Source organism: Erpetoichthys calabaricus, chromosome 4 (genome assembly GCF_900747795.2).
Source record: "Erpetoichthys calabaricus chromosome 4, fErpCal1.3, whole genome shotgun sequence".
In the NCBI taxonomy this organism is placed as follows: domain Eukaryota; kingdom Metazoa; phylum Chordata; class Cladistia; order Polypteriformes; family Polypteridae; genus Erpetoichthys; species Erpetoichthys calabaricus.
Genome location: NC_041397.2, coordinates 291,957,444 through 291,982,902, shown reverse-complemented (window position 1 = coordinate 291,982,902; position 25,459 = coordinate 291,957,444). Strand labels below are relative to the sequence as shown.

Below are 25,459 nucleotides of genomic sequence, written 5' to 3'. Positions count from 1 at the left end.
TGCAATTGTATTAGTCTTGACTGGTAATAAACAAATGTTTAATTAGTCGATGATGAAATATATTATTTTACAGCTGTAGGCATAGTTTATTGTACTGGCCTGTCTAAGATTTGTTTGAAGTATTCTGTTTAAGGACATAATGTACCAGCTGTACACTACATTATGGTGAATAGCCCTTTCTGCTGATAACCTTATCTTTTGCACAAATGCTGCTCTGGAATCTGCATGTCCTAAGTGCAGAGGGCCACATTGCTTTCCCCGTTCAAGGTTCAAACACTTTGTACACACAGGTACCGACAATGTTAATGAAGAAATGAAGTGCAGTTCTCATGGCAATTCTGTCAGAACAGGATACACAAATCCCACGTAGGGAGAGTCTTACCTTTTGCTGCTCTATCTTATGGCTTTTAATTCAGGTCACGTTAATGACAAAGAATAAAACAAATTCCTTCATCTATCAGTCTATTATATATTGCATTTCTTATCTATCTGTCGTTATTTTGCCAACACTTTTATCCAAGGCAACGTACAACATTTCAAGCACAAACAGGTGGAGTGACTTGCACTTGGTCACACAGTACTGGTAATGGAGACTTCAACCCACAACCTCAGGTTTTAAAGTTCAAAGCCTGATAACTAGATCTATCTATCTATCTATCTATCTATCTATCTATCTATCTATCTATCTATCTATCTATCTATCTATCTATCTATCTATCTTTTATATATTGCCATATCTATCTATTGATATAACTTTATGATGTGGTTATATATTTTATTGTATCCACTTCTGAAACAGCATCAGTAGGTGTTTGCTTAGGCATTATGAGTAGTAAAGCTACTTATTTCCTTTGAAGTTAAGGTCAATCATTATCTATGTTCCATCCTCATTAATTTCATCTCCACATTTGCAAAAGCCCTTTTCTTGGACTGTTTACTTTTAGTATAATGCAAACTGATTTGTGTAATTGTCTGAGGTCACAAACTAAGAAACTGGCAAGTCAGTAGACAATAAAATGATGACCTTATGGAAATAAAAAAAATAAATGTTTAAGCCTAATGTTGCACATGTTTGCCGAAGAGTGGTGTTTAACATACGGCTTTGTTGAGTTTTCTAGTTGACCGATGCTATGCAAAGGCCTGTACTACTAAGTAAATGGAAATTTACTATATAGTAACATTCATATCTATATATGTATCTGTTATATAATGCCTTTCATATGTCTGTTACTTTGTCTCAGTATGCGCACACACACATATTCAGTTTATACACATTCTCTAGCACCTTCCCTATCTATCTGTTATACAGTGCTTTCATATCTATCTATCTATCTATCTATCTATCTATCTATCTATCTATCTATCTATCTATCTATCTATCTATCTATCTATCTATCTGTACAGTGCCTTTAATAACTATATATCTATCTACTGCGTGTGTAATGTATGCCATGCAAAAAAGTACTTATTTACAAGCAAGAAAAACAAAAATATGGATAAAATATAACGATGTAGAAATTACTCAATTATGATACGCAGCGAGAGTGTTTCACTTTTAGAAACGTTTCATTTATGTAGTACACGTTGTTTTAAATTCTACTTCTTTTTGCACCTTTACACATTTACACAACTCGTTTGCACGTCACCGTGTTGTTCTGCATCGCATATACTCGTATATGAGCAGCGCTTGGCGCCCAATTGATGTGAAGTTGAACTGCGCTATATACAACAAAAGGTAAGTGGTACAACGCGCTGGATGGCAGATTTGATTATTCGACCACCGTCCGTCCAGTTTTAGTTATAAATACCGAAAGCATTACAAGCACAAAGAAAGAAAGAAAGAAAGAAAGAAAGACTCACCGAGACAAATTCATGTTTCTAGCTTCTCACGCGTGCAGCCAAGTGAATAAAGTGGAATGAATCGATTGTATGACCCTCTTGGAAAGTCCCTTTTAGGCTGAATAGAAAACTCACGCTCGGTGGCATGTGACAAGTCCGCCTACAACTGACAGCGTTGTGCCTGCCCTTTCACTCGACCTTCCTCCTTGTCTGTGTGGGTTACCACCTTGTGCAAGGGACAAAATCCGGCAGAGAAAATCGTTGCTCTAGATTCTTTGGAGGAAGTGTCGAAACTAACTCTCTCTCTCGCTCGCTCGCTCTGTCTCTTTCTCTTGTGCGCGCGCTCGAGAATGGACGCGCTCTCTTTGTGGTCCCCACACATTCTAATTTGCATTTCCCGAAAGTTCAGTGAGCAGCTTTGCCAAACGTGTTGTCAGATCGCTTCACAAAAATGATCGTCTACATTTTCCGTTATTACAGCCAAACAGTATTCAATCTCGTATGTGTCTGAATAAGAAAGTGGACAAACTATGGCGTGTCTGTACTGCTCAAGCATGTTGCCACCGCGACCCACGAGCAGCGTGAAAGTCGCCGTTATGGTCTATGAAGGGTTGTCACCAGTGTAAAATCAAAGCTCTGCGTGGTTAGTGGGGGAGTTGGGTTGGGTGTCTTATATTTTTAACAATTGTTTTACGGATCAGAAACCTTTATGTCCTGTTGTTTCCTGTGCGTAAATGGTGGTGGCAGTGGGGTGATCGGTTTTAAAAGGTGCGCAGTTCTAGTGCGCGTCTTGGAATTTTATGCAGCGGATTAAACGGAGGGAATAGAGAATGTTAGTGCTTACTAACACTTTTATTATCAGTAGGCCTAAATACTAATGTTATTTTATCAATCAGTTTTTATTCTCCTGCGTTGTTCACTCCAGCATGCTTCGTGCAGGCAGCTTTAAATGAAGCGCCGGCTGCACTGCAGTCTCAATTCCGCCACTAGGATTTGGAAAGTTAAGGATGGAAAAGTATTGCCAAAACGAGATGAAACTTAAATTATTTCCAGCCATTTCATGTAGGGTATACTGTCAGTTGTTAGACTTTTGGGGATTTTATGAAACCATGAACCCTCTCCAGTATTTCAGGTTGGCCCCCTCCCCGCTCCACCGCTAGTTTGGTCTGCACTCTGCAGCCAAAAACACAGCAGCAGTCCTTTTTCTGGTGAAGGAAGGAGTCATACAGGAATGTGCTTTGAATATGCAGCTAGTGATGCAACATTTGATCCAATTCCAGAGTTCAGGAGACCAAAGCTTATCCCCAGTAGTGAAAGGTACATACCGTGTGGCAGTCATTCACACACATTCAGACTCAATCTGAGGCAAATGGAGTGGGAAGTTAAACTAATTGACATATCATTTAGATGTGGGAGGAAAACCCCTACAGGCCTGAGGAGAATGAGCAGACTGCATAACACAGAATCTGAATTTAGGACACCACTGCGCCACCGTGATATTCTGTAAGAGTGTATGCAGTGCCGGTGCTAGGTTATTTTGCACCCAAGTCCAAGCTTATTTGTATGCCAACCGACTGCTTGGTAGCTAACCCATGTGGCTGGGTTTTTACCCCCTTCATGATTTGCGTCATAGGTGAACAACTAATTCTCCTTAATGGTGGCGCTGGCCCCGAGTATATGTCATCATTAACTGTCAAAAGTTCTTTTTTAACTTTAGAATTAAAAGAGCTAGTGGAGACTATAACCAGAATATAAAATAATGATAGATAGATAGATAGATAGATAGATAGATAGATAGATAGATAGATAGATAGATAGATAGATAGATAGATAGATAGATAGATAGATAGATAGATAGATAGATAGATAGATAGATAGATAGATAGATAGATAGATAGATAGATAGATAGATAGATAGATAACAACAACAACAACATTTATTTATATAGCACATTTTCATACAAAAAGTAGCTCAAAGTGCTTTACATAATGAAGAAAAGAAGAATAAAAGACAAATAAATTAAAATAAGACAACCTTAGTTAATGAGTAAGATAGATAGATAGATAGATAGATAGATAGATAGATAGATAGATAGATAGATAGATAGATAGATAGATAGATAGATAGATAGATAGATAGATCTTTACTTACCCAAAAGAGAAAATTTGCCTTTTTGTAGAAAATCAATAAATAAAAACTACATACATATTATAACAAACAAATACAGACAAGAGTTACTGAAAAGAAAGAAAAATTCCTACTTGGCCAAAAATAAGAGCAGTCCTAGTCACAGTTTCCATTGCTATAAAGGAGCCCCAGTAGTATAAAACCCTCAATGCTAGTGTATCAGAGAGAGGATGTACAGCATTGTGCATGATGACACTTAGTCTTGTCTTTATTCTCTTCTTCACTACTATCTCCAACGAGTCATCCAGAATAAGCCCCATAACTGAGCCTGCCTTCTTAATCAGCTTATGATTTTGTGGGCCTAAATTGAAGTTATGTTGCCAGTCCCACACACCACAGTGGCCATTAACATGTAAAGGATGTCACTAGTCACATTAAAGGATATTGTGCAGACTCCTTTTTTCTTAGCAAACTGTGTTATGAGACTGTTCCATCCTGTTATTGGTGTGGTGCTCCAAATACTTGTAGCAGTGTACCATCTCTACATCCACTCTATCAATAATGACCGGGCATTGAGGCCCTATGGTGTAGGAAATTTCTACTACAATCTTTGTCTGATAGGCAATCTGTAGTAGGTCCACAAGAGGACTCATATAGTCCAGAACCAGTCTCTGGAAGGTCTTCATGATGTCTCCACTGGTCTGTACATGTTAGGTGAAAGATGCACCTGCCTTCTATATATATATATATATATATATATATATATATATATATATATATATATATATATATATATATATATATATATTGTGAGACTTGCCCGGACACCACCAGTTGGAAACCACATCTTTATCAAATACACACGTTTATTAATTACAAGAATAAAGTCTCGAACACCACACAATGCACACAGCAAGTAAATCTCCCCACTAAACCTTCTTTCTCAGTCTTTTAGCCGCCAATCTCCTCCTGGGAGTTTCGTCCTGCTCCCGCTCCTGACTCTAGCTCCCCGACTGTTAGGAGGCGGCTCCTTTTATTCCCGCCCAGATGTGCTACAGGTGGCTGATTACGATCTTCCTCCATCTTGCCTGGTGTGGCAGAAGTGACAGTTCCCCAGGTCCCATGAGGCTTAAGGCGCCCCCTGGCGGTGGCCACGGTTCCCAACAGGTCAGAACCTCTTTGTCCCTTTCCCGTGGTCCTCTTTTTATCCAGGGCGGCTGCCCCCTCGTGACCCAGAAGCTATTACTGTCCCTTTCCGGTCCCTCCAGGCATCCCGGCTAGGTAATGACCCCAGTCGTCTGTGACAATATACTGTATATATATATATATATATATATATATATATATGTTGTCGTGCATGTGTGTCAGAAGGTCACTCTCCACGCTCATCTGAAGTACATAATACCACTCCAGGATAACAGAGGGCACTGGTGCTAATCATGTCCTCTTCCCTTACCTCCACAGTACCATGAAGTCTCCCAAGTGATGGCAGCTGATTCCACCCTTTGCAGTCTGCCGCCTTTAAGTCTTGAGGCTGCCAGAAGAAGGCATTGTTCTGTGATCAGAGAACCACACAAGATGGAGCTCCATGTGCGTGACCTACGCTTGAAGAACACTTTGTTTAAGCCTTAAAAGGTGACGTGATTTTATTTTGTTTTACATCTGCAACACAGAGCACCTGTTTGTTTTGAAAATGTAGAAAACCAATGAGAATTAAACTGGGATGACCGGATTCCAGCCCCAACATTTGTTCTCTCTAGCTTGATATTCCTCACTGAACCACTATATATACAGTATATACAGGTCGGACTGCCTTACCCACTAGTATATCTTTCCAGGACCCCCGCAGATGTGCAAAAACCACAAATGCTCAGTGCTTATATAAAAGCGTAAAGACTACTGTGTGCATGATGCAAAGAAAGGGCTGATACAGTGGGACTGAGGGTTGGCTGAACTCGGGTATGCCATGTTTCAGCAGTATCCCTCTGTGCATATTGTTTTTTTGTACATATTTAACAGGTGGTGATGCATACAGGAATTTGAAATGTTCTCTATCAAAAATATTCTGGATTTTTAAAAATTATTTCGAACTATGATGGCAGACCAACTATATATACAGTGATCCCTCGCTATATCACGCTTCGCCTTTCGCGGCTTCACTCTATCGCAGATTTTATATGTAAGCATATTTAAATATATATCGCGGATTTTTTGCTGGTTCGCGGGTTTCTGAGGACAATGGGTCTTTTAATTTCTGGTACATGCTTCCTCAGTTGGTTTGCCCAGTTGATTTCATACAAGGGACGCTATTGGCAGATGGTTGAGAAGCTACCCAACTTACTTTTCTCTCTCTCTCTCTTGCGCTGACTATCTGTGATCCTGACGTAGGGGGTGTGAGCAGGGGGGCTGTTCGCACACCTACACGATACGGACGCTCGTCTAAAAATGCTGAAAGATTATCTTCACGTTGCTATCTTCTGTGCAGCTGCTTCCTGAAGTGACATTCTGCACGGTGCTTCGCATACTTAAAAGCTCGAAGGGCACGTATTGATTTTTGACTGTTTGTTTTTCTCTGTCTGTCTCTCTCTCTCTCTCTCTCTCTCTCTCTCTCTCTCTCTCTCTCTCTCTCTCTCTCTCTCTCTCCTGCTCCTGACGGAGGGGGTGTGAGCTGCCGCCTTCAACAGCTTTGTGCCGCGGTGCTTCGCATACTTAAAAGCAAACAGCCCTATTGATTTGTTTGCTTTCCTCTGTCTTTCTGACAGTCTGTGCTCCTGACGCTCACTCCTTTGAAGAGGAAGATATGTTTGCATTCTTTTAATTGTGAGACAGAACTGTCATCTCTGTCTTGTCATGGAGCACAGTTTAAACTTTTGAAAAAGAGACAAATGTTTGTTTGCAGTGTTTGAATAACGTTCCTGCCTCTCTACAACCTCCTGTGTTTCTGCGCAAATCTGTGACCCAAGCATGACAATATAAAAATAACCATATAAACATATGGTTTCTACTTCACAGATTTTCTTATTTCGTGGGTGGCTCTGGAACGCAACCCCCGCGATGGAGGAGGGATTACTGTATATATATATATATATATCCATCCATCCATCCATTTTCCAACCCGCTGAATCCGAACACAGGGTCATGGGGGTCTGCTGGAGCCAATCCCAGCCAACACAGGGCACAAGGCAGGAACCAATCCCGGGCAGGGTGCCAACCCACCGCAGGACACACACAAACACACCCACACACCAAGCACACACTAGGGCCAATTTAATAATAATAATAATACATTTTATTTATATAGCGCCTTTCTAATGCTCAAGGCACTATTTAGAACCGCCAATCCTCCTAACCAGCATGTCTTTGGACTGTGGGAGGAAACCAGAGCGCCCGGAGGAAACCCACGCAGACACGGGGAGAACATGCAAACTCCACGCAGGGAGGACCCGAGAAGGGAACCCAGGTCCCCAGGTCTTCTAACTGCGAGGCAGCAGCGCTACCCACTGCGCCACCGTGCCGCCTATATATATATATATATATAGCATTACATTCCCAAATCCATTTAAGGGACATGGGAGGCCAAATTCAACAGAAGGCAAGAACCAGCCGTGGACAGAGTGATAATCCATCACAGAGGCCATCTTCACTGGCACTGGGGCTAAGCTTTGAGTTGCCACTTAATGTATGACACACATCTTTGGGGCTGTGGGAGGCAAACCTGTACATGTAGCAAGTGTTCTTGTAATAGTAAACACATTTTCAGTATTGCGCCACTGCTCAAATTATTTCCTTTGTCCTACTTGACCTGTTGGCGTTATAGGTGCTTTACATTCTTTGCTAGATGGAAACTCCCCTCTCCCTGAGGCATTTCTGCCTGCTGGACTGGTAGCCTTCAGGAGATTGAATGTCTTCAACAACAGCTGGGTGAGGGGTTGTAGTGGGTGGCAGATGCTCTCTTGTTGATAACAGTTAAGGAGCTTGTCTACAGTGTCTTCCTGATCCCAGCACTGAAGAAACAAGATATCTGACTACTCAACAGTTATTCTGGCTGAGCAACACAAGTTGAGAAACATGTTTTAAAATAACATGAGGTTCACCATACTAATTTCACCAATAATTTTGAACACCTCAATCATGTCTGCTATTAATTTCTGTTTGCTTAAACAGAAAAGATGAATCCCTTTCAGTTGTAGCCCATACCCCTGTAGTCCCGGGAATAAGTCTTGTGTCTGTCATTTTTCTGTTTTGCAGACCTTCAGAGGAGCATCATGTATTGGGCACAGTTCCAATTGGTAGCCAAGGTTGTTTTAGTTCATTTTTACTTTTTTCTTTCAATGTTATTGTCACCTGTCATTTCAGTTTCAGAGTAGTTTCAGTTTTGTTTTATAAAATGTTCACCATTTTAATTTTGTTTTTTTTTATTTTTGCTGACTGATCTCAATTAGTTTTTATTTTGAGAAAATCATTTTAGTTTAGTTCTCATTTCAGCTTAAAAATGGATATTCAGGGATGATTACGAAAAGCACATTACCTGCATTGTGAGGAAGCGTCAGTTACGGCACTACAGCCATGTGGCCAGAGGGTTGGACTGGACCTCAACCAGGTTATACCAGTTGCTGCTCGCCAACCTGACCCGACCTGACAGTCAATACATAGCACAGAGATTGCAGAGGCATGCAGAAATGTCCATTAAAGTGGGGTTTCTTTCCTCCAGCCATCTTTACTGGGAGTTATCTTCCGGACATTTTCAAAAATGTGTTAATCGCATTGTAAAAGTGTCTGTTTGTTCAAGGAGCAGACTGTTTACTACGGCAGAACTGAGCATTTTAAACTTAGATGAAGAATAGTCACACACTGATTTATTTTTGAGGCCATTTGTACTTATAGCAGTGGGCCATTCAAAAACAATGGGGTAATGTTTCAAAAACTACCAAAACCAGCCACTAGAGGCTGCAAAGGCCGTACAGATTTTGCTTATCGTGTACCAGAGGCAGCGCTGCCTGCAATGTTCACTCTAATTTTATTTACTTACAGTATGAGAAGGTGTGAATTACAGATGAGATGGTACTTTCCATTTATAACTGATTTTTTCTTTAGTCCCAAACACCACTAAACATTAATGCATGAGCTGGTCCTCCATTAAAAATCAATCAACCTCAGAGAAGCCAGTGAAGGACAGGGGGTGGGACTTCAGGGATGTTACGACTGCCACAAAACATAAACTAAAAAATGTTAAACGGGTAGAGGGGTCCCTGAAATAACGATTGCTGTGAAGCAGCCACACATGAACTACAAACAACCCCTTATGGAGTTTCAGGAGCACAGCTTCATAGCACTTCCAAACTCCTATGCAAGATGAGCGTCATGACAACAGCCCAAAAAAAGATGAGCGGCTTTCCTGCCTTTGTGAACACATGGCCACAAACTAGCAATAAGTAAAAACATAATTATTATTGTGCTCAGAGAATTCCAATCTTTGGGGCACTGATTGGCCATTTAGAATTTTTATGAAGCCGCACTTCACACAGCTGGCATTTCCTTTTTGCTTCCAATCTGTGTAGATGGTTTGCATTTTTCCCTTCCATCAAGAAGACAGAAACACCTTGTAAATAGTATTTATTCTTTGTTTTATTATTATTATTATTTTTATTATTATTTCACATGGTGTCATTTGTTTTCTTACTCTTGGAGGCCCTTTTAAGATTTGTTTTGATTGGCTCCATATGGCTAATTTGCATGTATTAGGTCTGCATCACCTTCCTTGACACAGACAAGGCTTGTGGCTGCTGAGACTCAAAGATCGGTTTGTGCTACTCTGTATTACGTGGTGCCGGTGACCCACAGAGCCTCAATTGCAATGACCTGTACACTCTGTGACCAAATGGTTGGTCCCAAATGGAGCTGTAGGGCAGCAAATGACTGTACTTTATAATACCTTATGAAACAAAGTAATTCAAACAACATCCTAAATGTTCAGCATATACCTGTGTGGGCAAAATTTCTCTCCTTTTGTCAATCAATCAAGCAATCAATCAATCATATTTATTTATAAAGCACATTTAAAAACAAAAGGAGTTGTACCAAAGTGCTGTACAAAGAAACGTGTAAGGCTGCTATAAAACAACCAGTTCAATAAAACAGTAAATATCTATCCTCCCCCTTCTGTCGACCTCACCCACCATAAAAGATGGAGGAGAAAAAGTGGTTTTTTAATCAAGTCTTAAAAACCTCAATAGAAGGAGAAGATCTGATATGGAGAGTCAGATCGTTGCAAAGTCTTGGAGCAACAACTGAAAAAGCCCTGTCACCCTTAAACTTTAGCTGTGATCTAGGAACTGCAAGGAGAAATTGAGCAGATGACCTCAAAATTCTTGTTCCTGAGAGGGGATGAAGGCGATCGCAGATGTATTTAGGAGCGATACCATGCAAGGCCTTATAAACAAACAATAAAACTTTAAAGTCAATCAAAAATCTCACTGGCAATCAATGGGGGGAGGCCAATATGGGTGAGATATGCTCTGGTTTACTGGTGCTAGTCAGATATCTAGCTGCTGCATTCTGTACCAATTGAAGGCACAACAGGGCAGATTTGGGCAATCCCACATATAGGAAATTGCAATAATCAAACCAAGACATAATAAAAGCATGAATCACTGTTGCCAAATCCTTCTGTGAAAGGAAAGATTTTAACTTTAAAATTTTTCTCAGTTGGTAAAAGCTAGATTTGACTACCGCAGAGACTTGTTCGTCAAAGCTCAAAGACGAATCAAAGATGACACCCAGATTCTTGACATCATTATACAGTAAATCTTTGCCATCAATGGGCATAAATGAGTGCCAACTTCATTAGCAGAAGTACCGCCAAAGACAATAACCTCAGTTTTATTTTCATTTAGTTGGAGGAAATTTTGCAGCATCCAGAGTTTAATAGCATCATTGAACTCCACTTGTGTCTTTGATTGAGTCAATTGTCTAGTGCTGCTGCCTTGTTTTATAATATAGAGACCATAGCTGCACACAGTACTCTAGATGAGGATTCACTAGTGCACTTCACACATCATACATAGATAGATAGATAGATAGATAGATAGATAGATAGATAGATAGATAGATAGATAGATAGATAGATAGATAGATAGATAGATAGATAGATAGATAGATAGATAGATAGATAGATAGATAGATAGATAGATAGATAGATAGATAGATAGATAGATAGATAGATACTTTATTATTCCTGAGGAAAATTTAAGTACCAATAGTCAAGGATTATAACAAGTTAGGTACAAATATTTAAGTACACACTATACAAATAATGTTAAGTAAATACACTGGAGGTGTAATCTTACAGTCCACTACAGTTAATGCAGATGGTGCGTACAACAATGCCAGTGGAATGGGAATTGTGCAAATAACATTACTACCAAAGTGATAAATGGCACATAATAATAAAGTGACATAATATTAAAGTAAAAGTAAAATAAAGTGACATGGCTCATGCTGATAGGATAAAATGTTTAAAGTGACACATTATGAAGAAAGGTTATACAATAGTGACCAAGTAATGAGATATCTGATATATCCATAGCTAATATAGCTCATGAACAGAGAAGGAGCATCAGGCCCTGAAGTCAACCCCCCCAATATACCCCACCCCCCATCCCCCTCGTCCCATTTAGGAGGAATTAAAAAGTCTAATAGCTCTGGGGACAAAAGATCCTTTGTATCTGTCTGTATTGCAATTCTGTGATAGCAACCTACCAGTAAACAAACTTCTCTACTTAATTATGGTGGTGTATAATAGGTGACATATAATGATGGAGAGACTGGCATTTCCCATTTTGCTTTGCTTTTGCATACAAGTCTTACTTAAGGGGCAGCTGGCAGATCCTCTTAACTTCAACTAAAGTGTCAGTTCTGTCTTCACAGGTCCCTCTTTCTAGGTCAAATCTGATAAGAATGATCAATCACAGGCAACATGACATCTAGGGATGTCTCTATGAAGAATCATTTAAATACTTAGTCAGTAAACAGAGTCATAACTCACTGGCAACCTTCATGTGGACAATAATTTGCATTGATTGTCAAAAAAAGGTTGGGCTTATGTGTGCCCAATAAACCACTGGCAAAAAGCCCATTCTTTTTTAAGCACTAGATCTTTGCTCTCCATATGTACTCTCTGTGCTGTCGTCCTGGCCATAACATGATTTCTGTAGTAGGACCCTGTTGCCCAGGTTGTGGCCTTAACAAGGCTGGTGTGATTCCTTTAAATCTAAAGCATAACCTGCCACTGGACTAAGAGTAGAAGATCATCAGTAATGGAGTTGGATGAGGGTTCCAATGTTCCAAGAATAGCTGGAGTAAAGCAAGGTGTGCAAGCAAGAGAGACTGTACATTAAGTTGTGTTTGTCTTGCTAAAGAAAAGAGTCGACTGATCACCGACTTCCCAGCAGGCATAAATTTTATACTTGCACATACAGTACACACTGACTAAATCCATATCTCGGACAAAGTGGCTATCGTGCTGTACTGCGAGTTATCATAACACGAGTCAGGGAGGAGATTAAAGCATGCTTGAGTTATTTGCTCAATTACTGTCTGTCATAGGGTTGCCAGATGTCCCTTATATGGGACATGTCCCATATTTGATAATTGTGTCCCCTGTCCCGTACTGACCTTTTAGGGACACCCAAATGTCCCGTATTTAGTTCATTTTCAAATTTCATAATAAAAATATATTTTTACTACCTTCTTAAGGTATTTAGTTGTAACTTTATATATATTTATATTGGGTGGAGTGGTGGCTCTGAGGCTAAGGATCTGCACTGGTATCCTGAAGGTTGCCGGTTCAAATCCCCCTCACTGCCAAAAGAGATCCTACTCTGCTGGGCCCTTGAGCAAGACCCTTAACCTGTAATTGCTCCAGGGGCGCTATACAATGGCTGACCCTGCGCTCTGACCCCAAGGGGTATGTGAAAACTAACAAATTTCTAATACGAGAAATCGTATAAGACGAAATAAAGAACAAAAAAAATTATACTTTCTTATCTTAGATTCTCTTGATGAAAATAACCCAAATGTAACGAGGAAACTCGTGTTTGCTGCCTGTTTGCAGCTTGTTCAGTTGCTATGGTTGACTGAAGACAGCGACACTCTTACCGTTTTGCTCTCCAGCCGCGCTGCTGTGCAGTTCTGTATCAGCACTGCAACATACGGCGTCAACCAAGTGGGTTGTTAATACTTGCCATGGCCCACTTTTTTTTTAACTGCCTGTATTAAATAATAATAATAATATTTTTCTGTTGTCTGTATTAAATAAATATTTTCAAATTATTTCACTTTTACAGAATTGTTTTTAGCTTGTATTAAATAATTTTCAAATGATTTTACTTTTGTTTTCCTGATAACCCATTAAAATCCTTGTTTTATGTTTTTAACTTATGTCTCTACTTTTATATAATACTGTATATTGGTCTGGGTGTGTAGGGGACATGCATAAATGTATATATATAGTAATATAGAGAGAGATTTTAAGAGTGTCCCGCATTTCTAATTTTCTAATCTGGCAACCCTAGTCTATCACCTACTTGGTTCTCAAAACTGAGAAAGTGAAAGTCTACAAACAAAAAGCAATGTTTCCCACACAGCTTTGTGGTAGAATCTAACCGCATTATCTCAGCAAAAGTATTAACGGTTTAAGAAGAATCCCCAAGCGGTTAACACCTGAAACCAACTTTCTAATCTTGAAAGGAAACAAGACTAAGTAACACAAAAACAACCCAATCAACAAGTTGCACTATAGTGTCCAGCTAAACACGTGTTGAAGGTAGTCTAGTGCAGTGGTTCAAAGATGCCGTTGACTTCTTGAGACCATTAGTCATTTCCTAACTAAACTCCTAATTTCAGTTACCACATTTATTTTACTATATGTTTTAATCAGATGAGCCTTAGGAGAACCAGTAGTGGAGACCATCCTCCAAATAAAAGACATTCATTACAGAAAAATGAGAAAACAGGAGGACATCAAAAGAAAAAGCAACACGGGGTAGCAGAAAAGAAAAATATTATAAAATTGGCCACTTGGGCCTCACTCTATGGATCAAGATAGTCCTAACTGACATCTATGCCCCATGTGTTTCACACACTCTCCTTTCTCACTTCCCACATCCTTTCTGTAATTAGATAGATAGATAGATAGATAGATAGATAGATAGATAGATAGATAGATAGATAGATAGATAGATAGATAGATAGATAGATAGATAGATAGATAGATAGATAGATAGATAGATAGATAGATAGATAGATAGATAGATAGATAGATAGATAGATAGATAGATAGATAGATAGATAGATAGATAGATAGATACTTTATTAATCCCAAGGGGAAATTCTCATACTTAATAATTCTCATCGTACTCCACTCAATGAGATGAGACCTTGTTGCTACTCTGCTACCAAATTTAGGTTCCAGTGGGAGACACCAGAAGAGGCCATTCTAATACTAGATGTAGGCTTTCTTCTGGTATCATGCCTGCATTCCAGAGAAGAAATTAGGGGTCAAATGGAAGCCCTAGAACTCTTTCTTGCAGTCCCTCTTTTCCCTTATGGCAAGTTTGCCTGTTGAACCTACAACATTCAGATAACCCGGAGGAAGTTAAAGTCTTGCAGAAGTATTACCAAGGAATGGCAACTACTTCATCCGAGTCGTCCAACAGCCCCTTACAAAGACATTACCCTCTGACAGGGGTTGGGACCACATCCTGGAAAGGATATTTAACTGATTGCAGTATGACACACAAGACCAGGCCTTCAAACAAACAATCAAATCTGGCACAGATACAACAGAAGAGAGCTTTGTTGAACAGACATGACCTCAGTACGGCTGCAAAGCAATGATGCTAAAGGTTAGGTAGACCCTCCAGAGATATAGTAGGCTAACTGACAAAACATCAAGTAAGATCGATACCTACTTGAAAACTTCTCCTTGCCAACCATTTTACCTATCATTAACATCTCTTGTAAGTACTTGCACATGGATAGTATTATATTATACTATGTATAAGTAACTCCACTGTACATGAAAACATCAAATTACATTCTTTTCTCGGCTTTCACTGAAAACTACATGGAGTAAGTAACATATGACAAAAATATAATTTTTAAGTAGAGTATTTCTTCAACGGATTGCCAGTTCTGTGAAGGGCACTCCTGGTTGGTATCAAGGTGAATAAAAAAGAGAATCTTAGACTGTGAGTTTGAAGAAGTATAGAGAGAAAACAGCAAGCAATACAAATAGAGGGCAACTGGGCAAAAATAGAAGATGAATTTGTTATTGTTCACAAGAAAGTGAGGTGGAGAACTTCATGATGGTTGGTTTAGAGTCATTAACCATGGGTCTTCTAGTTCTTGGAGCTCCAAAGCAGAAAGCATCCTGCAATGTATTTGGTTTCACTTAAGGAGGTGAGGTCCACAACAAAAGGCAGATAATGTGTGAAAGGCAGCAGGAGCAGAGTGGGAAGGAGTGGAATAGAACTTACTGTAAAATTGTTATTGTACTCAGGAAAGTTGGATATGAGATCGTTAGTGGTTCTTTTTAAGCCATTTCCCTTGGCGCTAATGAGGCAATTTGGTTACAAGCATGGAGGTCAGACAGCACCCTTGTTGTTATAAATACAGGATATGAGTAAGTAACAATGAACTTTTGCACTTGAGCAATTGAGCAGTCACCTTGAGGATCTATTGAATCACGCTCGCTGACTTTAGGTGGTCTGTGACCCATACTCCATGCTTGTGTAGATGATGCAGTAATTGATTGCTGTAGAGTTACATAGCTTCAGCATGTTCTTTGCAAACAATAACAGGTGTAGACTAACATTGAGTTTCAAAGTGCAGAGAAAGATATTCAGTAAGGTGCCTGATAGCATTCATTGGAGAAACAAAAGAGTTGCCCTAAAATAACCTAGAAATGAAAAAGTACAACAACAACAATGTATTTTTTGTATTGCCCAAAATCACACAAGGAGACCTCCATGGGTTTAACAAGCCCTGTTTTCTGACAGTCCCCCAATCTTGACTCCCTAAGAAGACAAGAAAAAAGTCACACAAAAATGACCTTTGGAAGAAAAAAAAATGGTAAAAATCGTGGAAAAGAGTAACAAGAAAAAAAAAGGGAAATTCATTTTATCATTTTCTTCAGATTCTCCACTTTTCTTTCCACATCCCACAGATGTGGCCATAAGGATAATTGTTAACTAGTGAATGAACCTGTGATGGACTGGCATTCTGCCCTGTGCCATTGTGGATCCATATTGGCTCAGTCATGGGCTGCATACTGTAGGTTCATAAGGCATGGATGATGACTTTTGGTCATTTTGTCCATTAAAATTCACCTCCTTTTTTTCTTTGTCAATGTCCATTAAACCATTTTCTCCCACGCTATTCGGCCTTTAATTCATTATTCATTATGGTGAAGAGCTTAAAATGTTTTGGGTACACATCCCATTGGAGTCCACTATACAGAGGGAAATAGCAAATGGCTTGACCGTGGGGGTCTCGGACTTGGGTCCTGGAGGACCTGCTCTCAATTAAATTTCTTATTTGTTTAAACAGAATCTGAGATAGATAGATAGATAGATAGATAGATAGATAGATAGATAGATAGATAGATAGATAGATAGATAGATAGATAGATAGATAGATAGATAGATAGATAGATAGATAGATAGATAGATAGATAGATAGATAGATAGATAGATAGATAGATAGATAGATAGTGTGGCCACCAGGGGGGTCGCACCAGCTCCCCAAACCCAGCACAGACAGACAATATCACTTTGTCTTCTTCTTCTTCTCTCTCTCTCTCTCTCTCTCGCCTTCCACCTCCACTCCTCTTCAGGCAAGCTTTAGCTTCCACCTCCTGAGCATGTCAGGCAGCCCATCAGCATTATCTGGAAGTACTCCCAGGTGTGGTGGACACCCTAAGTAGGGCTCTGTAGCTCCCCTTGCCAGCCACCACGGAAATCCAACAGGGCTGTGCCAAGCTCCAACTCTCATGGAACCCTGTGGGAAACCAAGGCGCTGCTGCAACCCAGGGAGGCTGCCATCTAGCACTGTTTTGGACAGGCAGTGCCCTGTGTACAACTGCTCCCCAGTCCTTACTTTACAACAGCCTCCGGTCCATCACAAAAGACAGATAGAGTAATGGAGGGCATACATGGATTGGTATCCCGACCCAGAATGAACAGGGACTCTTACCTGGCTGGGACTCAGTGAGATGGAAGGAGAGGTGAATATTTTCTCCCCAAAAACTTAGATAGCAGGATCCCTAGACTTTGGTACCCATTCTAATACTCACTGGGAACTGGAGTCCTGGAGTACAGCACTTTTGGGTTTTGTGGGTGCCGCCAGGGGTTTACAATCCTGGCTTCATGGGACTTTTGCGTGACCTGGAAGTGCTTCCATTGGATCATGTCCTAGCACCAGAAATACTCCTGGGTTTGAGGTAAAAGGAGCAGCTCCATCTCATCTCGGAGAGTCAGAGCGACAATTATCAGGAGGGCAGAAGGAGCAAAGAATCTTGTGTTTATAATTGTGCATTTGGCTGTGTTCAGTAAAATAGTGCTGGTCTTGTGGGTTTTTCCTGGTCTTCAGTGGTGAATACCTACCAACAATGATCCAAGGAAGTACAACCAGTGTACCAGTGATAGGGTCATGGGCCTCCAAGGCTTCCTGATGTGTTTATGGAGCGAAGACTAGCCTGTCTGGTCTTATCCTACAGAAGAGCTACTGTAGCACAAATTGCTTAAAAACTTGGTGTCAGAACACACAGTGCATCATCGTTTGCAGTGTATGGAACTTTTTAGCACAGACCAATCAGAATGCCCATGCTGACACTGGTCCACTGCCGAAACCACTTAGAATGGAACATGAGCTTTAGAAATGGACCAGGGGTCAATGGAAGAAGGCGGACTAGTCTGACTGAATAACATTTTCTTTTAGATCATGTAGATGGCAGGGATAGGTCGGGATGGTAGCAGGATGCACTAGGGGAAGATGGCAAGCTGGAAAAGGCAGTGTAATGATCTGCTGGGAAACCTTGAGATGTGGTATTCATGTGGATGTTACTTTGACACATTCCAACTACCAGAAGATTGTTTCAGACCACGTACACCCCTTCATTCCAACAATATTCTCTGATGGCAGTGGCCTCTTTCAGCAGGATAATGCACCCTGCCATTGTTCTTCAGGAATGGTTCAACTTGTAGTGAGCTAGCATGGTGGCCTAACCTACACAAGAACACTCCAAGGAACTCCATGAAAAGGTGATTGAAAAGCCCAAGTCAGCAGATGGAGACAAGATAAAATCCCAGTCATCGAATAACAAGTAAAGGCAATCATTAATAAATGGAAAGAGTATGGCAGATCTTTTTTTTTAAGTTTTATTTATTAATTTTATTGTAATCATTCCATACAAATAGATCAATATATAACAAAAAAAAAATTGAAGACAAATCAAACCCCACCCCTGAGAAGGAGAGCTTAGCCAAAGGAGAATTGCTTAGGGCTTATTAATTAGGCAACAATAAACAAAAGAAAGGAAGAAATATCCATCCATCCATTTTCCAACCCGCTGAATCCAAACACAGGGTCACGGGGGTCTGCCGGAGCCAATCCCAGCCAACACAGGGCACAAGGCAGGAAACAATCCTGGGCAGGGTGCCAACCCACCGCAGGACAGGAAGAAATATATATAGGTAAATAAAAAATGGAGAAGGGAAATAAATGCAGTAATAGTTATTTCTCTTATTCTAAAATAATATTGATTAGATCCTGCCAGGTTTTGAAAAAATTCTGTACAGATCCTCTAACTGAGAATTTGATTTTTTCCAATTTCAAATACGTACTATAAAACAGCAGTTTCCCACTGACTAATGCATGGCAGGTGAGGGGACGCTGGCGCATGCATGTTGTTGCCGCTCCTCCCTGTAAACAACACTTTTCGCAAAATTCGCCTAATTCTACACTTTCTTACATTTGTTTTATTTCTTTTATTGTACGTATAGTTCGTGGATACAGCTGACTCGAATTGTATGGATTTGGCTTATATTTACAGATTTTATGGACTCTACTTTGACTGGGAACAGCTGAGTCTGTGGATCACGGGACGAGAACCTACAAACATTTCTTTGTACCTGGCAATCTAGGACCTCGGGATGATCTGTCTCCGTGATTATATTAAATTCGCTTTGCTGATCTGCTCCCGTTTCATCTTACAGTACTCTATGACTGGGAACTGATCTGATGTTCATACTAATCTGGCTTTTGGCTCCGGGGCGATCACGCCTGAAATTACCAAGCGTTACTGTTTGTGGCTGTGTATTGGAACCTCCAACTCCTGCTACCTCCTCCTGCTAAGCTTTCTGCTGCTTGCTATGGGTGCTCACCTACGCTACCACACCCGCCTGTCCTACCGGTTCCACTGTGCTGTGCTGCTTCTCCACTGCTATTCAGATAAGTATTGCCCAGTTTTTTTAAGTGCCTTGAGCATGGGAAAGGCGCTATATAAATAAAATGTATTATTATTATTATTATTATTATTATTATTATCAGAGGAGAGTTAGGATTCTTCCAATTTAACAAAATAAGTCTGTGTGCCAAAAGTGTAGTGAATGCAATCACAGTTTGCTTGTCCTTCTCCACTTCGAGTCCATCTGGAAGAACACCGGACTCAGCTGTTAATGGGTTAGGAGGGATTGTGACCCCAAGGCTGTCTGAAAGGCACTTCAAAATTTTGGTCCAAAATGATGTTAGTTTGGTGCAGGCCCAAAACATGTGACCCAGTGAGGCAGGAGCTTGGTTGTAGCATTCACAGGTTGGATCTTGCCCTGGAAACATTTTGGACAGTTTTAAGCGAGACAGATGAGCTCGATATATAATTTTTAGTTGAATAATTCTATGCTTTGCACATATGGAGCTCGAGTGAATTCTCTGCTTTGCTACCTTCCACTCCTTTTCTGATATATTGATTAAGAGATCTCCTTCCCAATGTCCTCTTGGGTCTTTGAAAGATAGGGACTCTAATAAGATTTTATATAATGCGGAAATGGTGTTTAATTCCTCGAAACTAAGCAGTATTTTTTCCAGCATGGTGGAGGATACGAGGTGAGGAAAATCGGGCAGTTTCTGTTTAACAAAATTTCTAATTTGAAGATAGTTAACGAAATGTGTAGCTGGGAGGTTGAATTTGGAACGTAATTGTTCAAAAGAAGCAAATATGTTGTCTATATAAAGATCTCTGAGCATTTTAATCCCAAAACTTTTCCAGGTATTAAAAACTGGATATGTTTGCGAGGGTTGAAAGGAGTATGGCAAATCTGCTTGAGCAGGTCATCCACAAAAGCTGAGTGATCAGAGAAGAATCGAGTAAGAGAGACCACCAAGAACCTATGAGAACTCTGAATGACAAGATACAGTGGATGAGATTAAAGAGACTGTGTTGACAACAACTGTTGTCCTGATGCTTCACCTGTTGCAGCTTTTTTGTTAGAATGCCAAGGAGAAAGCCACTGTTAAAAAACTGAACATGACATCTGGAGTAGAGATTGCCGGAAGACCCATGGGGTACTCTGAAGTCAGCTGAAAGAAGGTTCTGTGCTTTGGTGAGACCAAAATTGAGCTTTCTGTGCAACAGACTAAATGTCATGTTGGAACACAATACACATTACCAAGAACACATCACCCCACAATGAAGTATGGGGGTGGCAGAATCATGCTTTTGGGGTGCTTCTCTGCAGCAAGCAATGGAATGTTTATTAGGATAAGATAAATACAGCAAAATACAGAGAAATCCTGATGGAAAACCTGATGCAGTCTGCAAGAATCCTGCATCTAGGGAGAAGATTTATTCTGCAGCAAGACAACGAACCCAAGCATGAAGAGAAAGTTGCACAGGAATGGCTTCAAAACAACAATATTAATGTCCTAGAGTGGCCATGTCAGAGTTCAAATCTCAATCCAATCCAGAGTTTGTGGCTTGACTTGACAAAAGAAGTTTACTCATGATCCCCATGACATCTGACAGAGCTTGAGAAGTTTTACAAATAAGAATGGGGAAAAATGGCAATGTGCAGATGCGCAAAATTGATAGAGAAAAAGGGAGATGACACTGAGCACACAGACTCAGAGCTGTCATGGCTGACAAAGGTGCATCTACTAAATACTGACTTGAAGAGGTGAACACTTATATGATCTGTTATTATCTGTTTTATATCTAGAATTAATTAAGATCACTTTGGAAAGATCTGTTTTTATTTTGATATTAAAGGGTTGTGCAAAAATCAAATTGCAATTGCGTGTAACCCAGACATAAATAATATCTTGAATGCTGCGCCTTTGTCCATTGTCCAACAGAGTTGGTAGCATAACTGTTTTCAGCCCAGCAAGATCTTTTTTATCCTGGGGCACATTTTTTCATGCAATTTAATAACTCAGCACACTGGTATTTTCAATTAATTGGATGAATGAACCTATTATGGTCAAGATGGTGTCTCGCTGATGAATGATCTCACATAAAACAAGAAAGAGAAATAAAAGCTATTCATGTGCTTGAGCTAGTGATACATAATCAAAGCACAGATATTAATTAGGTAAGCATAGAAGACTATTTTGTATGTTAGTTTAGTATATATGTTACCGGCCTCAAGCCTAGGAGAACCTGGGCCAGATACAAGCCACTGTTGTTACAGTGGGTAGCCACAGTGATATGATGCCAAAAGCATAAAAGAAGCAGGCAGCATTTTCTGATTTTCAAAGCAGGGGACTCTTTTGCAAAACAGGCAAATATCTATAACTCTTTGATAATAATAACTCTTTGCATTTATATAGCACTTTTCTCACTACTCAAAGCACTCAGCAATTGCAGGTTAAGGGCCTTACTCAAGGGCCTAACAGAGCAGAGTCCCTATTGGCATTTACAGGATTTGAACCGGCAACCCTCCGATTGCCAGTGCAATTCCCTAGCCTCAGAGCCACCACTGTATGTCTTGTAGGTAGCCATCAACAATATCCTGTAATAGAATTTGTCTTTTTACTTATCCCAGTCTCAAACAAAGAGTGCCTATTGCCCATTCATCTCTTGGCTTTTACAGCACATTTATTATTTCAGAATCAGAATCAGAAAACTTTATTAATCCCAAAGGAAATTACTTATGTTACAACTTAACAACAGACAAGGGACATGTTACACTAGGAGACCCAGGCCCCTCATGGACCCCATGATCATCAGAGGTGACTGTGTGCAGAGGGTGCAGACCTATAAATACCTGGGAGTGCAGCTGGACGATAAATTGGACTGGACTGCCAATACTGATTCTCTGTGCAAGAAAGGACAGAGCCGCCTGTACTTCCTTAGAAGACTGGCATCCTTCAACATCTGCAGTAAGATGCTGCAGATATTCTATCAGATGGTTGTGGCGAGTGCCCTCTTCTATGCAGTGGTGTGCTGGGGAGGCAGCATTAAGAAGAAGGATGCCTCACACCTGGACAAACTGGTGAGGAAGGCAGGCTCTATTGTTGGCATAGAGCTGGATGGTTTGACATCTGTGGCAGAGCAACGGGCACTCAGCAGGCTCCTATCAATTATGGAGAATCCACTACATCCATTAAACAGTGTCATCTCCAGACAGAGGAGCAGCTTCAGCGACAGACTGCTGTCACTGTCCTGCTCCACTGACAGACTGAGAAGATCATTCCTCCCCCAAACTATGCGACTCTTCAATTCCACCAGAGGGGGTAAACGTTGAACATGATTCAAGTTATTGTCTGTTTTTTACCTGCATTTTTTATTACTCTTTAATTTAATATTTTTTGCTGCTGGAGTATGTGAATTTCCCCCTGGGATTAATAAAGTATCTATCTATCTATCTATCTATCTATCTATCTATCTATCTATCTATCTATCTATCTATCTATCTATCTATCTATCTATCTATCTATCTATCTATCTATCTATCTATCTATCTATCTATCTATCTATCTATCTACACTAAGAGCATGTATAAAAGTAATCATGTAAATATAATAAAGTATACTAAATGTAAGTATCAAACTAAAGTACAGAGTGTTGCACCTTAAGTTAATATTGCACACTTTGAGAACAAATAAGGTTATTCTCATGTGAAGAGCAGACAATTTATTTCACAAGAACAGATAGTGTGTTGCACATTTCAAGTACTTGAAAAAATGTACCTGGATATCCAATAAAGAAAAAAGGGTAATAGCTTGTGGGTGTGTGAGTGTGGGTGAGTGACCGGAACAGGAGTTATAGAGTCTGATGGCTGTGGGGAGGAAGGATTTTCTGTGATGTTCAGTGGAGCACTTGATGCTAGTCAGTCTACTGCTGAAAACACTCCTCTGTCCAACCAAATTTACATGAGTGTTTCCTAAAAGCAACACACAGAAATGTCCTTTTCTTTAAAACACCAATTTATAGCCCATTACATATAGCACAGCCCTGCTTCCTCATGGATTCTGCATCCTAAAGTTTAATAAATTTACAGACTTCCCTGAAAACATGTTTTTTACGGTATGACTTTAGATTAGGTGTCCCTAATTATGCTGTACTTACCATGTAATTACCTATATAATTACAGAATATGTAGGTGTTATTACTTTGAATTTGCTGTGTAATACAGTGTAACTCTATAATTAAGTACTCAATTGTAATTGCTATTCCATAAAAAAGATCTAAAACCTAGTGTAATTTTGGATGAAACTTGGAAGTCCAATTACTTGTCAAATGAGCCTACAGCTTCCTAAAGGTTCATTCTTTAAAGTACCTGAAGGGGCACATTCCCTACACAGATGAAAGCCAACTCATGTTTTAAATGTAATAATAATAATAATAATAATAATAATAATAAATTTTATTTATATTGCACTTTATATTTTAGCAATCCCAAAGTGCTACAGAGTAAAAAAAAAAAAAAATATAGAATAATAAAATAAAAAAGAACAGAAGAGTCTATAAAATACTTTAACAAAATGACTTTCTAAAAAGATGAGTTTTTAGGTTTCGCTTAAAGGCCTCAGTCGACTGTGGGGCTCTCAGGTAATCAGGGAGGGCATTCCACAGCCTCGGCGCCACCGATGAAAACGCCCTGTCACCCATGCTGCTGAGCTTAGTTCTGGGGACTTGAAGAGTGTTAGTGAGTACAGAGCGGAGGGAACGTAAGGAGTTATGGGGGGTAAGGAGTTCCTGTAGATAAAGAGGGGCATGTCCATAAATGCACTGATGGGTAAGAAGGGAGACCTTGTACTCTATTCTGAATGAAACAGGGAGCCAGTGAAGGGTTTTCAGGATTGGGGTGATGTGATCATACTTTCGCACCCTCATCAGGATCCTGGCAGCGCTGTTCTGAATATACTGGAGTCTCTGGATACTCTTGCCAGGAATCCCAATGAGGAGTGCATTACAGTAATCCAGCCTGGAAGAGACAAAGGCATGGACGAGCTTCTCTGCATCTGCCAGGGTGAGTAATGGGCAGAGTTTGGCGATGTTCTTGAGATGGTAAAAAGATGACTTACAGAGATATTTGATGTGGGTGTCAAAAGTAAGTTGGGAGTCCATTCTAACACCCAAATTAGTAACAGATGTGGAAAGAGGAATATTTTGGCCAGAGAAAGTAATACTGGTGATGGTAGAAGAGCGAAGATGATGTGATGTACCAACTAAGATGGCTTCTGTTTTGGATCTGTTCAACTGAAGAAAATTGAGCCTCATCCATGCCTCTATCTCCTCCAGGCAGGTAGACAATGTAGATGTTGGCAGAGGAGCAGTAGAGGAGGTGGGAGTAGTCCTGAGGTAAAGCTGAGTGTCATCGGCATAGCAATGGAACGATAAACCATGTCTGCCAATGACAGTTCCAAGGGGGAGCATGTAGATAGTAAAAAGGATAGGGCCCAGCACAGAGCCCTGTGGAACACCACAGGCGACGTTGTGGGTGTGGGACTTTGCGCTGCCAAGGGCGACATGCTCAGTTCTGCCAGTCAGGTATGATGTAAACCAATTTAGAACAATTCCTGAGAGTCCAATAGTGTATTGCAGGCGGTGAAGAAGGATGTTATGGTCTATTGTGTCAAAAGCAGCTGTCAGGTCAAGGAGGATAAGTAGTGAAGGTGAACCAGTATCTGCCGTCATCAGAAGATCATTGGTGACCCTGACCAGGGCTGTTTCGGTGCTATGGCCAGGGCGAAAACCAGACTGAAACTTTTCAAACAGATTGTTCAGTTTGAGATGATCGTGAAGTTGTGCTGCAACTATTTTTTCCAGAACTTTGGAGAGAAATGGAAGATTGGAGATGGGCCTATAATTGGAGAGAACTTCAGGATCCAAGGTGGATTTTTTTAGTAGAGGTCTGATGACAGCAGTTTTTAGTGCAGAAGGAATGTTTAGTCAAATGTCCCTCCGTTTAATATCGAAACTACTCTATGTTT

At 40.2% G+C, this 25,459-nt stretch overlaps 1 protein-coding gene across 1 annotated transcript in view; it reads right to left on the bottom strand.

Moving 5' to 3' along the window:
- LOC114650955 (ICOS ligand-like) overlaps positions 1-2,140 on the bottom strand; it is a 41,354-nt gene extending 39,214 nt beyond the window's left edge. The window contains exon 1 of the mRNA XM_028800911.2: positions 1,861-2,140. Within this exon, the coding sequence (XP_028656744.1) occupies positions 1,861-1,874 (14 nt within the window). The 5' untranslated portion in view covers positions 1,875-2,140. The remainder of the gene's footprint in view (positions 1-1,860) is intronic.
- Positions 2,141-25,459: the final 23,319 nt, after the last annotated feature.